This window comes from Pantherophis guttatus, chromosome 1, assembly GCF_059756535.1.
Source record: "Pantherophis guttatus breed Tessera chromosome 1, ASM5975653v1, whole genome shotgun sequence".
NCBI lineage: Eukaryota > Metazoa > Chordata > Lepidosauria > Squamata > Colubridae > Pantherophis > Pantherophis guttatus.
In genome coordinates, this window is record NC_142063.1 from 210,385,217 (window position 1) to 210,402,423 (window position 17,207).

The 17,207-nt window shown below is 39.2% G+C and overlaps 1 protein-coding gene across 2 annotated transcripts in view; it reads left to right on the plus strand.

Annotated features, from left to right (window-relative positions):
- NBAS (NBAS subunit of NRZ tethering complex) overlaps positions 1-17,207 on the plus strand; it is a 152,099-nt gene that overhangs the window by 72,022 nt on the left and 62,870 nt on the right. For both annotated transcript variants that reach the window (XM_034432128.3, XM_087882370.1), the window contains exons 31-35: positions 2,896-3,008; positions 5,016-5,129; positions 11,248-11,361; positions 13,346-13,503; positions 15,039-15,143. In XM_034432128.3, coding sequence (XP_034288019.2) covers positions 2,896-3,008; positions 5,016-5,129; positions 11,248-11,361; positions 13,346-13,503; positions 15,039-15,143 — 604 coding nt within the window. The remainder of the gene's footprint in view (positions 1-2,895; positions 3,009-5,015; positions 5,130-11,247; positions 11,362-13,345; positions 13,504-15,038; positions 15,144-17,207) is intronic.

Sequence of the window (17,207 nt, forward strand, 5' to 3'; positions counted from 1 at the left end):
ATCAAGAACCTGTTTGCTTTTTTGATATAATTATTACATTTTTTTCAATTTCATCTGGATTTAAGAGAATGCTTCCCTTTTCAACATATACCCTTAAAAATGCTAAACTATGCCTGTTGGTAAATGAATCATGCTTCCAAAAAACCTGTGTTCCCATAATAAAAGGATTGTACAAATAATTTGAAGTATGGTAGAGTTTTTTAGTGTGCAGAAAATTATGCAGTGAAGTAAGTTTACATGTTCATACAGGTAGAGATTGTGAGAGCAGAAAAATGATACAGTTGCTTTGATGCATTGAAAGTCGTCTTGTTTAAGCCTGCTGGAGAATATCCATTTAGCTGGGCAAATGATGCATTGCAGTATTTGGTCAATAGATTCCCCCTGTTTCTAAAGGGAAAATGCAATAAAGAATCAGCAGAAAATGATACAGGTGCTTTGATGAATTGAAGGGAGCTGAATTTTGCACATTGTTACACATTGCAAAGTACCTCTTTTTAAGGTTTTGTTGAGTAACAGGCATTATTAATCAGCTATATTGCATAAAAAGATAAAGGTTTCCCCTGTCCAGTTGTATCCAACTCTAAAGGGTGGTGCTCATCTCCGTTTCTTAGCCGAGGGAGCCAACATTATCCAAAGATGCTACCCTGATCATGTGACCAGCATGACTATATGCCAAGTCACACAGAACGCTGTTACCTGCCCACTGAAGTGGTGCCTATTTATCTACTTGTATCTGCATGCTTTTGGAGCCCAGCATATTAACTGCTAGGCCACTGCATTCTCACATGCTATATTGCATAGGATAACATATAATCAAGAGATAACATTTTAAGAAGCTGCTGCAAGAGGTTCATTGTGCCCATTAGAGTATATTGTCTCCTGCATCCCTTCTCCTTTATTAGCTTCAGGATTTAGATACAGAATTGGACAGTTGGGACATGGAAAGATGCTTTCCTACATAAACAATACAATATATAGTTTAATATAAGTAGGTCATGAAACAAAATACTGCAAGCTAAGTGTTTCTTTTCAATAGTCTAGGACAAGGTTCTGGGTAGGATTAGTGCCGCCACATGTTTATTGGACCCGTGTCCCTCCTGGTTGGTACTGGCCTCCCGGGAGGTTGCACGAGGCTGGCTCCAGGGGATTATAACTGCTTCTCTGAGTGAGGGTGCCTTTCCCGCCACCTTGAAAGAGGCGGTGGTGAGGCCCCTCCTCAAGAAGCCTTCCCTGGACCCGGCTGAATTAGCTAACTACCGTCCAGTCTCCAACCTTCGTTTTGTGGCGAAGGTTGTTGAGAGTGTGGTGCAACGACAACTGCCCGGGCACCTGGATGAAGCTATCTATCTAGACCCGTGCCAGTCGGGCTTCAGGCAGGGGCACAGCACAGAAACGGCATTGGTCGCGTTGGTGGATGATCTCTGGAGGGCTCGGGACAGGGGTTGCTCCTCTGTCCTAGTCCTATTAGATCTCTCAGCGGCTTTTGATACCATCGACCATGGTATCATGCTGCGGCGGTTAAGCGGGTTAGGAATAGGGGGCACCGTTCTGCGGTGGTTCTCCTCCTTCCTCTCCGACCGCTCGCAGTTCGTGTTGGCAGGGGGGCAGAGGTCGACCTCGAGGCATCTCGCATGGGGAGTGCCACAAGGGTCGGTCCTCTCGCCCCTTCTGTTCAACATTTATGTGAAGCCACTGGGTGAGATCATCCGTGGTTTTGGGGTGAAGTGTCATCTGTACGCTGATGATACTCAGCTGTACATCTCCACCCCAGACCACCCCAACGATGCCCTTGATGTGATGTCTCGCTGCCTGGAGGCCATGCGGGTCTGGATGGGGAGGAACAGGCTCAGACTCAACCCGTCCAAGACTGAGTGGCTGTGGCTGCCGGCGTCCCGATATAGTCAGCAGGTGCCATCGCTGACTATTGGGGGTGAATCTTTGCCCCCCACAGAGAGGGCTCGCAATCTGGGTGTCCTCCTGGACGCATGGCTGTCTTTAGAAGAGCATATGACGGCCGTGGCCAGGGGGGCCTTTTATCAGGTTCGCCTGATCCGCCAGTTGCAGCCCTTTCTGGACCGGGACGCCTTGCGCACGGTCACTCATGCCCTTGTCACCTCCCGGCTGGACTATTGTAATGCTCTCTACATGGGGCTCCCCTTGAAGAGCACTCGGAGGCTCCAACTGGTCCAGAATGCGGCCGCGCGGGTGGTTATGGGCGCAACTCGTTGTGCCCGCGTGACACCCCTCCTGCGCGAGCTGCACTGGCTCCCAGTGGTCTTCCGGGTGCGATTCAAGGTGTTGGTTACCACCTTTAAAGCGCTCCATGGCATAGGACCCGGGTACCTTCGAGACCGTCTTCTGCCACCAATAGCCTCCCACCGACCAGTCCGCTCCCACAGAGAGGGTCTCCTCAGGGTGCCATCAGCCAAGTTATGTCGGCTGGTGACACCCAGGGGGAGGGCCTTCTCTGTGGGAGCCCCAGCCCTGTGGAATGAACTGCCCCCGGAAATACGCAAGATCTCCGACCTCCGGGTGTTTCGTTGCGCATTGAAGACCCTGTTGTTCCGCCAAGCCGGGCTATCGACATGATAATTTTAAATTGGAGTATTTTAAATTTTTGGGGTTTTAAATCGGCCAAATCTATTTAATTATTTTAATTTTTAATTATTGTTGTGTCTTGTGTTTTTAAATTGGCTGTACACCGCCCTGAATCCTTTGGGAGAAGGGCGGTATAGAAATAAAATTATTATTATTATTATTATTATTATTATTATTATTATTATTATTATTATTATTATTATTATTAATGTCTATTATTTTATTTGAGTCAACTTTCTGTTAAATTAATTTTACTTGGAGAAAAAATTAGTCTTAAATTTCTCTCTTTTTTTAAAGATCTTGCTTACAGCTCATTACAGACTGTCCATCTGTTATTCAAGAAGAACTAGATCTTATTCGTTCTCTTAGTTACTTTGAAGAATTTGGTGTAAAAATTTTACCATTACAAGGTACAGTTTTGCTCTATCATTTCTATCTCGTATGTGGTTCTTTTTAGCAATTTTTGAGTAGGATTCATATTTGTGCAAGTAGTAGGTACATATTTGTGCAAGTAGTAGGTACAATCATTGCATTTCAGTACTCTAGTATAAATAAATCTGATTGGCTCAGTTATTTGCAAAAATAATATATTTCTGAAATCTTATTAAATCTAACTGACATATATGCCTTATTTACATCCAGTTTATTTTGGTTGGATTTTACCAACATTTTCCTTTTAGGATATATTGCTCAATGTCCCCCTAACCTTTACATTAAAACATTTAGGTTATATTATTAAAACCTAATAAAACAAAACAAAGCTAAAGAATATGCACTGTTCTCCATGACTTATCCTCAGTCTGACAATAGCTTACTGTATGGTGCAATTTGTTATTTAATCCTAATATTATAGTTGCATCTGCTTTTCCCAGATACTCTGGAATCTAAAAACCCACATTTTTTAAAATCCAAAGTGTTTCTCATATTAATTAGCATAGCTCACAAGAAACTTACTCACTACCATAATATGACTAAAACTAGTTTATACAAAAACAAATTACTACTATATCTCCTTTAAAATATCCATACATTACTTGTAAATTCTTATCGCTACCACAGCCATACCACTTATATCATAACTTTGGTTCCTTAAACCTGTCAATCCTCTGTCTTGGAGAATCTCAACAGCTTCATGTAACCATTGGTGTCATCTTCCTCATCTCAGCTGATTCATTCTTGCTTCATATACTTGTTTTATGATTCTTTCATTCTTTCTGTATGACCAAAGCAGTTCTACCTCTTTCATACTGTTTATTTACTTTTGTATTTAATCCATATTTATCATTCCTAAATTATTCTTGCCCCTATTGCTTCTTGTTTATGTTTTTAAATAATCAATTCATGCTGCATTCAACTTACTTCCACTTTTCTCCTGACATACATAGCCCTGCATTTTACCTGCCTTGATATTATCAGATATTGTCATATATCATCAGTCAGTCATACTTAATGATACATTTTTTGTTATTGTTGTTTTGTATTTATTTGCAAAAAAAAATAACACCCTTTCAGGAGTTTTTGATACTTCTGTTATTTGAAATGACTAATGTTACTATTGCTTTAAAAATCTGTTTAGTTTAATGAGTACAGAGGTCATTAATTACAGAGTCAGCTGTAGTGTTTGCAAAAACATTTTAAAATCTTTAGATTGTATATCATTATGAATTTATTTTTATACTTTAAAAACAGGGCACCATACAAAAGAAAGATACTGCCTGCAGGCTCATAAAGTAAACATAGAATATGAAAATCTAAAATTATTTATTGTGGAAAGTCAGAGTTAACTCCGGATTAACAGAGTGGAAACTAAAATGACCCTCCTGGATTGGGCTGCACTATCTCATATTTTATGTTTTCATATTTTCAATGTTTGGAAAAGAAATAAAGGTTCCAAACTGTTAACATGATGATTTTATCCTCCAAAGATGGAAGAGGCCCATTTATAACATATTTCCTAGAGTAAAATTTTTTGCCACATAAATGAAGATGTTCAATTGTTCTTTGAATTTGGGTTCCTCACAGCATTTGAAAAGGGTACTTTGCAATGCACATCAGTGTGAAAGAGGCAGTTTTTGAAGTAGCCAAAAAGCTGTGTCCTCTGGAAGGCTCAGCTGCTCCTCACATTTCTCCACATGTATGTATGTAACTGATCGTCTTCTGGTTCATAGTCCCAGCTAACGTATTGTCTGTGCCTTCAAAGCAATCACACTGAATCTCCCGGAGGATGTTGAAGCTTTAGCACTTCACAGAGAGATGCTTCATTTGCACCAACAAGGTTTATGAAACGCCAGTTGGAATGCTTTGCACAGGCCTACTTTAAATATACATTTACATTTATAGCGCTCATGAACATTTTACAAGTATCTGCCTCAAATACAATTTTATTGCATTTTTTGATAAACATATTTTCTCTCCAGTGCGCTTGTGTTCTGATCGACTCAGCCTTATCAAGGAATGTCTCTCTCGGCTGCCCACGAACTATAAGCAATCTGCCAAGCTTTTGGGACTTGCAAATTTGCTGAAGGTTGCAGGTAAAATATAAAATGATTTCCTAATTTGTGTTGGTTGTTTGTCACAGCCTTTTTTATTTATATCCAATGTCAGTGGGCACCCAAAGCTCCAGAGGACAAACACAAGCCCCCTGAGCCTTCAGGCAACCCACACATGAGTACACAAAGATACTCTCAGGTCCTTCTCACACACTTCCCCGGGTCTACTATTACTCCTACTACTGTTATTAGGCTATTACAATTTGTGAGCCCTACTGCTAAAGAACCTTATGTCTGTCTGTTAGTCCTAGGCTGCTCCCAGTGGCTCTGTTCACATTAAGTAACAGAAACCACTTCCCCTGTCACTCCCAGAACAACTCTGATGCTCCAGTTATTTCACCACCAACAAGAGCACCCATCATCCCCAGCTGCTTTTCTGCTCAGGTCCTCGCTGGGCAGCTGGACTGGCTAGGGAGAGGTCTTAAAGGGGCAGAGCATAATAAACCCAGGTCAGTAGTGGGTTTCAATTTCGTTCACTACCAGTTTGCCCGTGGAGGTGCACATGTGAGCAACGCTTCTGCGCAGAGATGTCTGGGCGGGTGGGCAGAGCCCACCACCGCCGCTACCAGTTTGCCCGATGCGGGGCAAACCGGTAGCAACCCACCACTAGCCCAGGTGCTAGTTAACTTTCAAGCAGCCTGCGCTCCCACATATAGACCATTTGTTTAAGAGCTTGTTCAGAGATTCTAAATTGTCTTCAAAAATGCTTAAATTATATACAAAGATTATACCATTGTAAACCATTATAACATTTTTACATAAAATATCAATGAATTGATTTCAGTTGAGATTTAATTAGACAGTCCTCGATCACCAGCAGAATGTAAAGCAGCTAAAATACATTTGCTACCTACATTCAGTCTATAAATCTTTCTGTTACTTAGGAAATTGCAAGTATCTATTTTATGCAAAGACAATCTAATTTGCCGTATTTAAAATGTACGTTCATTTTAATTCTTTTGTGGTGTTATCAATAAGCTGTATATGGAAGGGTTCTTTTAATCAGTTTCAGAAAACTGTTTGATATATATTGCTCTTCTTTTTTTTCCCTGTCATTACCAAGTTGAAGGGAAGAATGATATATCTGTTTTACTCTCAAATTGCTCTGTTACCACTCTCACAGTGCTTGCTAATTAACATACATGAAACACAAGTTCCTACCCTGCAATGTATACACTCTCCTGCCATTATAAAGAAGAAATACTTAATCTCTACAGTTGTAAATTTTAATGTGCAAAGCCAAGAAGGCTTTTAAAATGGAAAATGATAGAATGTAGTATATGTTTGGCCTGTAGTTGTGAGAGGAAAAGTAGGAGTGTATTAAACATAAGTTTTGAATTAGTCTTATTGATCAATGAAAAGTTCCAGTGTCTCAGAATATCATTTCATACTGTTTGCTGATAAATTTATAGCAGTCCCAAGTAACAATTTCAAGTGGGCACTGTGCAAACATCTTATGTTTAGCTAAAAATGTTAGGGCTTTTTGCAAACACTTTCTTAGTATCAGCTATGTTGCATTATCATCCTCTTTTTCCTCTTCCAAATTTGCTTATCATTGGCCTTTGTCACCAAAGGTTTGTTCATCCTTTTGTTAAGCATAGTTAAGCATAGTATTTATATGATAATTCTTGAAGTTTCAGATGTTTTTCAAATCTAGTGCAAATGAGATCTTGGGAAGTAGATAAGATGGATTTGTGAATAACTGAATAACTGTATTGAAAGCATACCACTGAAGTGGTATGAGTAATGAAGAATACAGAGATTTTGAGAATAGACATTTCTCTTCTGCCAGAAGTGAGCAAATTAATTCACTGCTGTGATAAACATTAGTGTCAAAGTATGAGCGTACTCCTTTTATTTAACACAGAATTCAAGCCAGGTTTTTTATTACAAAAAATAATCATTCAAGTGCCCCTAGCCACTTCAGAACCTCTGCATTCTTCATTACTTGATTTCATCTTACAAGGTTCTTTATCTCCCTGAGAGAGCATGCTAACTCATTGTAATGTCTACATATTTATTTTGAATACCTTCCTAACTCTTACAAAAGATAACTCAGGATGCAAAGCACATTGTTAACACTGAGCTCCAGTAATCTTTTGCTAATTCCAAAAGTCTGTAATGACTCTTCTCCTCTTACAATTATAGCAATGTTTCACCTTAAATTGAAAGTATAGATCAGCTGTCTTGTTTTGATTTTTTTTAAAAAAAAATCTGGTCTTACTGATTAGTTTGGCATTCTTCTTTGAATTATAGTTTGCAGTCATCCTTAAATTAAAAACAGCTTCTTTAAAAAAAACAATAGGAAACCATTATTTTAAAATTCATTGAAAAATAATCTAAAACATTAGAAGATGCACTTTATTCTTGTTTTGGAGATGGAAAATAGTGTGTGTGTGTGGGCGGGGAGGAGGGTGGCACTATGCTCAGGGATTATAATGCAAGATTTTTTTCCCCCAAACAGCCAAGTAAGTCAGACTGATATCCATTAAATTCATATCCATTAAGGAAGACATTTTGTTCATCTTCTATGTTTCAGAAAGGGTTTTTTTAATAATAGAATAGACTTTTTTATTGGCCAAATGTGATTGGACACACAAGGAATTTGTCTTGGTGCATATGCTCTCAGTGTACATAAAAGAAAAGATATGTTCATCAAGAATCATAAGGAACAACACTTAATGATAGTCATAGGGTACAAATAAGCAATCAGGAAACAATATCAATATAAATCGTAAGGATCCAAGCAATAAAGTTACAGTCATTTTGAGTTCATTTGGGGCCCAGAGCTATTGTAGAAATCTAATTATACTGTAAAGAGTTTCATTTTTAATTGAGAGGCGGTCAGCCCTTGGGAAATATACAAGAAAGATAGAAATCTATGAAATATTAGAAAAAGATTTTAACAGCTAAAGTTCATGATTAGTTTATATAATCAAGGTGATTTACGGGACAAAGGACAATACAAGTTAAAATGGAAATAACAGTCTGCAATTATTTACAAAGAGCTAAAAAAAGAAGGATAAATAAATTATGTTAGCCTAGAAGGATCAAATTTAAGAACACTAGCTGTGTGTTGCAGAAACTTGGAAACCACTATCTCGAGTTGCACACTAGAAATAAACTAGATGTGGTAAAACTTGCATAACATCAGAATAATAATTTTTCATAAACATAATCCCATGCCAGTTTACTGTATTCAAGATTTCTGTTTCATCTGTTTACGAAAAATAAGGCCAAGAACTATCTGCTTTACTGTCTTTGTTAGCTTTCTACAATGTGGTGTCCTGCAGAGATGTTCAGTTGCAGATGTTCAGTTGCAGTCAACAACCATGGCTATTGCTGCCAAGGAATGACATAGAAGCCGAGCTTAACACCACCAGAGAGCATCATGTTAAGGAAGAGTGGGTTATATTCTCATTATTTTTTACTGACGGAAGTTAAGAGAGACAGGAATTATTCTTCAAAATAAATTTTCATAGATTAACTCTATAATAGGTTTTTAAAGACAGCATTTCATGGCAGCTTCAGAGATGCTTGGCATCTAGCCTTCATGGAACAATCCTCAAAAGTGACCTGCCATTCATTTATTGCTTTTTAACCTTGAAAGGCATAAAGGCATAAATATTGCTCACATCTGTCTGTTATTAGGTGCAGGAATTGCTCCTGGAATCATTAATTATGAAAGTGCTTTTAAAATATTCTTTGTTTCAAAATGACTGTCAGCCCAGGTAGACCAGACAGGAAACATGACCAGAAGAGCTAATTCTACTTTATTGTCAGCCTGAAAAGTTAGGGAAGGTCCCTTCTGAGCCTTTTGTCCACCCATTATGCATCTGCAGCAGTGGTGAAATTCAGCCGGTTCTATCCGGATCGCACAATCCGGTAGCGCCAGCAGCGGGAGGCTCCGCCTACCCACCTCAACGTCATCATTTCCCGTTTTTTACCCTCTGTGTATGCGCACAAGGCTCTGCGCATACATGGAGGAGGCGTGTGTGCTCACATTTGTGAAATGGTAGTGAAGGTAAGTGAATACCACCCCTCATCTGCAGGCTATGCTCTCTCCTGTCAGACCATTCCCTAGGAAGCATCTCTCCGGCTCCTTCCTCAAGGTCTTTCTTACATACCATTATAATGACAATGACAATCATGGGATTATTTTTTTTATATAAACTCTGTAATTAGTGATTATATGTAGTCTTTTTTTTCTAGAGGATGAAAAGAGGTTTCTATTTTGAATGGTAAAAGAACAGATGATCTTATTATTGAGGAAGATCTGAAGTCTGTATAGATGTTAGTTAGGTTTTGCTACTTGTACAGTACTTGTACCTTGCATGATGAGAGGATGTTTCCTAAGCACAAGATCTATGTGTCAGAGCACAGAAGATCATACCATACATCAATATGGTAACAATAAAGGTAATAAGTTGTGAAGAGGCTTCTGTCCATTTATCGATTGTATTTTGGTGTTTATCAGTTGTAATAGCATGACCTTTGTCCTGTATTCATCAATTGTATTAGAATTTTAAAAATGTGTGTTGTTGTTTTTTTATTTCTATGGTGTGCTATAATAATAGTACATCCAGAATTTTCTACAAATCATTGAATGCATTGGCTGTCCCGGTATCACAACTACAATGTTTATACCTTACGGTGTTCCCCTTCCCCAGCTGGCACATTGTTGCAATATTCTGGGAATATATTTCCATATATATCTACTGATTAATAACTCTGTGATAAGTGATACAGCTTGCTTTCTTTGTTCTTAGTAAATAAACTAGTTACCTTATTTTTTTCTGGCACAGAGGCAATTTTTCAGAGGAAATATATCTTTCAACTTTGTTGCTTCTGTTTTTCCAGAGTTAACTAAGATTATATGCTGTGATTTAGCTTCTTGGAATTGTTCTCTAATGCCTAAATTTAAATTTAAATTTTACTTACAGAATTTATATCCCAATTTTATGTCAAAAAACTTGCTCAAATGGTAGATGCCAATTTTAGAAATTAATTTTGAAAACAAATTCCAATTCAGAATAAACAAATCAGCTAAACATGCAATAAAGATATAATTAAAAGTACACTGTTGGTTTCCACTAAAACCTAGATTCAGACAATACTTATGTGACTATTTTTTTTTACTTCTTAATATATAGCACATGCTCCTTCCACTGCACTGTTCAATTTTTAATGGTTCTATGAACCTGTATTTGAAAAAGGGCAACATCTAAATATTCACTTGGCCAGTTATTTAAATTGCTATTGGTGCATACAATGTTCTTTAAACAGTAGACAAGACAGAATTTTCAGTAGTAAATGTCATTGGGTATTTTGGATAAAGCAGTTGTTCTGCATTTAAATGTCTGGCAACAAAGATGAGAAAACTACTGTATTGTTGAAGTTAAATATATTTTATTATATTCCTTAAATCTAGTAGTTTGACTTCCTTGTTGTTGCTGTTATATTCAAGAAACCTATGGCTGCATAGGTTTAACCAATTACTTTTGTAGCTGTCTATTCCATTTTTAATTATTGTGAGGCAAACCACTAAGAATATAATTTGTTGTTGTTAGTTGCAAAGTTGTGCCCGACTCATCGCGACCCCATAGACAACATTCCTCCAGGCCTTCCTGTCCTCTACCATCCTCTGGAGTCCATTGAAGCTCACGCCGACTGCTTCAGTGACTCCATCCAGCCACCTCATTCTCTGTCGTCCCATTCTTCTTTTGCCCTCAATCTTTCCTAGCAATAGATTCTTCTCCAGTGAGTCCTTCCTTCTCATTAAGTGGCCAAAGTATTCGAGTTTCATCTTCAGGATCTGGCCTTCTAAAGAGGAGTCAGGGTTGATCTCCTCTAGGACTGACCGGTTTGATTGCCTTGCAGTCCAAGGGACTCGCAGGAGTCTTCTCCAGCACCATAGTTCAAAGGCCTCAATTCTTTGGCGCTCAGCCTTTCTTATGGTCCAACTTTCACAGCCATACATTGCAACTGGGAAAACCATAGCCTTAACTATACGCACTTTTGTTGGCAGGGTGATGTCTCTGGTTTTTAGTATGCTATCTAGATTTGCCATATAAATATATATATATATATTATTTTGTAGGTGATGACCAGATGGAGAGAAAAGGACAGGTTTTGATACTTTTAGTGGAACAAGCACTCAAATATCAGGATTACAAAGCTGCAAATATGCACTGTCAAGAACTTATGGCTTCAGGTAGAGTATATCTGTACCCCATCCATAGGTAAAAATGATGATAAAAATGATCTTGGGAATTTTCTTGAATCTAAATTGTATAAAATACCATGTTACTTTTCTCCTGAAACTTAATTAGTGCCTATTATTTGTTATTTCTTTAAGGGATGGGGGCTTCCCCACCACTCTTAAGGAGGCGGTGGTTCGTCCCCTCCTCAAGAATCCTGATCTGGATCTGGCCTCCCTGAACAACTTTCGTCCCATCTCCAGCCTTCGCTTTATAGCGAAGGTTGTTGAGTCCGTTGTGGCATACCAACTTCCGCAATTCCTGGATGAAACGGATTACCTCGACCCGTACCAATCAGGCTTCAGGTGCGGACACAGCACGGAAACGGCATTGGTCGCCCTGGTGAATGATCTCTGGCGGGCCCGGGACAGGGGTTATTCCTCTATCCTGGTCCTACTTGACCTCTCAATGGCTTTTGATACCATCGACCATGGTATCCTTCTGCAACGGCTTGGGGGGCTGGGGGTGGGGGGCACTGTTTTACAGTGGTTCTCATCCTACCTCTCCGGTTGTATGCAGTTTGGGCAGGGGGGCAGAGATCCTCTCTGAAGCCCCTCATTTGTGGGGTACATCAGAGATCGGTTCTCTCCCCCTTGCTCTTTAACATCTATATGAAGCCGCTGGGTGAGATCATTCGTAGTTTAGGGGTGGGGTATCATCAGTATGCTGATGATACCCAACTTTACTCCGGACCAGCCCGGGGATGCCCTTTCTGTGATGTCTAAGTGCCTGGAGGCGGTGCGGGTTTGGATGGGTAGAAACAGGCTCAAACTCAACCCCTCCAAGACGGGAGGGGAGGGGAGCTGCTTACTCCCTCGGAAAGGGCTCGCAATCTTGGCATCCTCCTGGATTCGTGGCTGTCCTTAGTTGATCATCTGACGGCTGTGACCAGGGGGGCTTTTGCACAGGTTCACCTGGTGCACCAGTTGCGGCCTTTCCTAAATAGGGATGCCCTCCGTACAGTCACTCATGCTCTCGTCATCACTCGCCTGGGTTACTGCAATGCCCTCTACATAGGGCTGCCTTTGTGGTGCACCCGGAGGCTCCAACTGGTCCAGAATGCGGCCGTGCGGGTTGTTACGGGAGCTTCCCGTTACTCCCGGGTTACACCTCTACTGCGTGAGCTGCACTGGTTGCCGGTGGTCCTCCGGATCCGCTTCAAGGTGCTGGTCCTTACCTATAAAGCCCTACATGGCATGGGCCTGGGGTACTTGCAGGACCACCTCCTATCGGCCTCCCACCGCCCTGTGCGTTCACATAGGGCTGCCCTCCTTGGGGTGCCATCGGCCAGACAATGTCAGCTGGTGGCGCCTAGAATGAGGGTGTTCTCTGTGGCTGCACCGACCCTCTGGAATGAATTACCCGCTGAGCTCCGGACGGCCCCTGACCTCCGCTCTTTCCGCACTGGCCTGAAGACATGGCTTTCTCAGCAAATCTCTTGATCTGATGGGAGTTTTTAGTTCTAATTGTTGGGATTTTTAATTTTGTAATTGGACTGTTTTAGCATTAATTTATTGTCTTGTGTTTTATTGTTGTGAGCCGCCCTGAGTCCTTTGGGAGAAGGGCGGCATATAAATGTGAGTAAAATAAATAAATAAATAAATAAATTTCTGAGGTATTTGTAATAAGCTATGACATCCTTCTAATCTGGAAGATTCTTGTTTTCTAGTGCAGAAGCCTTAAAACCAGTTGTTGTCTTTTTTTTTTTTTTTTAATGGGAAACAGCATTTGTATGTTGAGTGAAAGAAGGTGTATTCTAATGAGATAGAGTTGGATATTACATCTCATGGGACAGCAAGATGGGCAACATATAAATTTAGCAAATAAATTAATAATACTGTATAGAAGGAGTTATTGAGGATGGAATGATGAGTGAAGAATATAGTTAATACATTATCTATTTCCATTCTGTGTTCCTTTTTGCAATATCCATGGCAGGATACTCTAAAAGCTGGGAGGTTTGTAGCCAGTTAGGACAATCAGAAGGATATCAAGACATGGCAGTTCGGCAGCAGCTCCTGGCCTATGCTTTGACACACTGTCCCCCAAGTGCCATAGAAATGCTATTGGCAGCAAGCAATAGTCTACAGACCGAGGTATTTCACAATTTTCTAAAGTCCTATTTACTGCCTGACTAAAGAATAACAAGTTTCAACTTTATGCTAGTAGAATATGGTACTGATTGCTTTGAATAAAATACTTAAATAGCAAAACAAAGCCAAAATGGTATTCATGGGTTTGTTTTGCTCCTTGCATAAAATTCTATTTTCAGTCAATAATACTAAAAAAAGACCAGATGTTAAAAGCACATTCTTATTTGACTAATCAGTAAATGGAATGGGGAAATACCTAATATTACAATTTACAATGGTGTGTATTGTGTGTGTGTGTGTTATTTATTTATTTATTTATTTATTTGTTCCTATTTCTATACCGCCCTTCTCCAATAGGACTCAGGGCGGTGAACAGCCAAAGTAAAAAACAGTACATACAAAATTTAAAAGCAGTTTAAAATAATTAAATATTTTGGCCATAAATTAAAACAACCCAATTTAAAATCAATTTAAAATTTAACTCAAGCCAGCCCAGCTAGTTGAAATAAATGGGTTTTCAGGGCCCGACGTGTGTATTTTAAAAAGTATCCGTATCTTTAGGAATTGATTGGGGGAGAATGGAATAACAACGATAAAACTTGATAATTTTGGGTATTGACACACCCTTAGCTTTTTGTTATGCATAAATATATCATCTACGCTTGTTCAAAAACCATTGTTGGTTTGTGGATGACTTGTGGGGTTTGCTGATAACATTCATCATTTCAAAAAAAGAAGCAAAACATCTAAAATAGCCCCCTTTTTTATTCCTGCATAAGTTTGTAGTAGTGGATGCAGAAGAGTGAGAGGAGCAAACTAACTGGTCAAGGGCATTTATGGTTTACAAAGAACCATAAGTAAGGTTTTTTTATATTCATTCAAAGTGTTATTGCATTGTAATTTTTGCCATTATCCATACAAGATTTCCACTTAACTTTATCCTTTCTTTGTTTATTCCCATTTGTTGTAATATGAAGAGTAAATGTAGCCATTAGTCATAGGAATTACATTTTATTATTCCAGTCTTTCCTAAAAGGAAATTTATTAAATGATGACGGTGAAGATGAAGATATGTTAGCCCAATAAAAATGTAGAGTTTCCAAAGCTTTCTGTTGCCATGAAAATAGTAATCTGGAGAGGTCTTAAAGTAAATGCAGTTTTATTTCTGTTTCTTATTATAGATTCTGCAGTATTTATGTTCTTTCTAAGTTAATGTAATCACCTGTAAAATTCTTGCTTCTTGTACAGTTTGTTCTTCACTTTCTTTTTTTACTGATATGCATTGCTTCTCATGATATGCATAGAATATATTATATAGGCTTCTTCCCCCCCTCCCCCCGCCTATTATTTTAAATGATTACAGGAAATGCATAGATTCTGATTTTTCATCAGAATTTCATCTGGAAAACAATTTAAATTATTTTTGAGAGGAGGGGGGTGCAAAATGGTCATTACCATATTCAGTCTTGATTTGGCCTGAATGATTTTTTAAATTTCACCAATGGGTACTTTAACAAAATTTGTAATTTTATTTGTAGGTTCTTTATAACACAGTCAACTACAAAATACGACCTTCTGAAAAGGGAGAAAATGTAAACATTTCCCGATCATCAGTTGGAATGAAATTAGAGTGTCCTCCAGAGGTAAAAAAAATTTATATAATACTGTTCCCCCCCTAATTTCATTTCCTTCAGAATTAACATTAGTTTCTCAAAAATAGCTTTTAATTTCTTTCTTTTTTCTTACGTCCTTTTCACTTAGTCTCTCACTTCTTCATACTTCTCAGCTTGACTTTGACTCACTTTGCTTCTCAGCTTGACTTTGACTTTGCTTCTTGAGTTTTTTTCTCTTAGCTTTGCTATGTTCAAAGCCTGGCTCTGAAGTTCTCCATTGCTTAAATGTCATGCAGTTTGTATAACTTAATATAATTGCACTGAGCCAATCAGTAAGACCAAGGTATACAAGCAGCATATTGAAAAAAAGGAACACTTTGGGAATTTAGTATGGATTTCTTATTTGTTTCTATCTGAGGGATTGGAATATATGACTGAAGGGAGGAGTAAGAAAATTGCAAAACCAGTACAGAGACTGCCCCATTTGAAAATGAAAGGGATAGTTCTGAAATGAGAGAGCATAGAATAGAAATACTGTCCCACCTTTTTTGCTGCCTCTATTCAGAAGAGGCAAATGGAAAAGTGTGTGTGTTAGTTTTTAATGAGGAAGAAATGGAAATGGAAGCTGCCCCAAGTAGGAAGTGGAAAAAATGAAGACATGGGAATTTTTAACAAGAAAGAATTGGAGATGGAAGGAAAAGTGGCAACCTACTCCAGTTTCTCAAACTAAATTTGGAGAGCAAGGTGAGACAGAAAATAGAAAAGATAAGTAATAGAAGGGTTGAAGTAGGCAAGATAATTCAACATTAAGAAAACTAAGATCATTGCATCCCACCCTCTCAATTCCTGGCAAATAGATGGGGAACAAATGGAGGTATTTTTATTAATTAATTTTTAGTGACAGATTTATTTTCCTGGGCTCCAAGATCACCACACATGGGGACTATAGCCAAGAAATTAAAAGACGCTTGCTCCTGGGGAGGAAAATTATGGCAAAGTTAGACAGCATACTAAAAAGCAGGGAGACATCACCTGCCAACAAAAGTATGTATAGTCAAGGCTATGGTTTTCCCAGTTGCAATGTATGGCTGTGAAAGTTGGACCATAAGAAAGGCTGAGCACCAAAGAATTGAGGTCTTTGAACTATGGTGCTGGAGAAGACCCCTGCAAGTGCCTTGGGCTGCAAGGCGATCAAACCAGTCAGTCCTAGAGGACATCAACCCTGACTGCTCTTTAGAAGGCCAGATCCTGAAGATGAAACTGAAATACTTTGGTCACTTAATGAGAAGGAAGGAGTCACTGGAGGAGAGCCTAATGCTGGGAACAATTGAGGGCAAAAGAAGAAGGGGACGGCAGAGAATGAGATGGCTGGATGGAGTCACTGAAGCAGTCGGTGTGAGCTTCAATGGACTCCAGAGGATGAGAGAGGATAGGAAGGCCTGGAGGAAAGTTGTCTATGGGGTCGCAATGGGTTGGACATGACTTCGCAACTAACAACAAGGCAAGATAGAAATCAGTAGTTCCCAGGCCAGAAGTTGCTATCTAATAATACAATAACTGTTTGGCTTTAAAGCTACAAAACATCATGCCAAGTATCCATTAATACCTACCCTCTTTGAGCTAGTCACTTAAGCCTTAAGTCATTTCACAAATTTGTCAGGCAAGGAGGCAGCTACACAGATGCTGCAGGATCTTGGTTAAAGAGTGGCATGAGGACCAGTGGTGCTAGCAGATTCTGTCTCATTTGTTAGGTAAGCTAGTTCATCATCTGAGCTAAGTGATGCATTTGAGTTGACTTGGAAAACAAAATGTTGTTGACTTGGTCACTAGATAGTGGTTTTTGCCAGGAGGTCAACACCAATCAGTTAATCCTTGAACCATAGTTGTGTGTCTCCTTCCATGGAAATAGAAACAAAGATTTGGCCTCAGACTATAAATCTTCTTGATTGGGCCTGGCAGTAAATTAAAGATCTTCTGATGTTTCATGGCTTAGCTTAACTTCTCAGCTTGATCAAACCTGGCAAGGAGGCAGTGGGTAGAAATTAGTGCATAAACTATTATATCTGAAAAGGTCTTTTAAGAACCTGCAGAAAA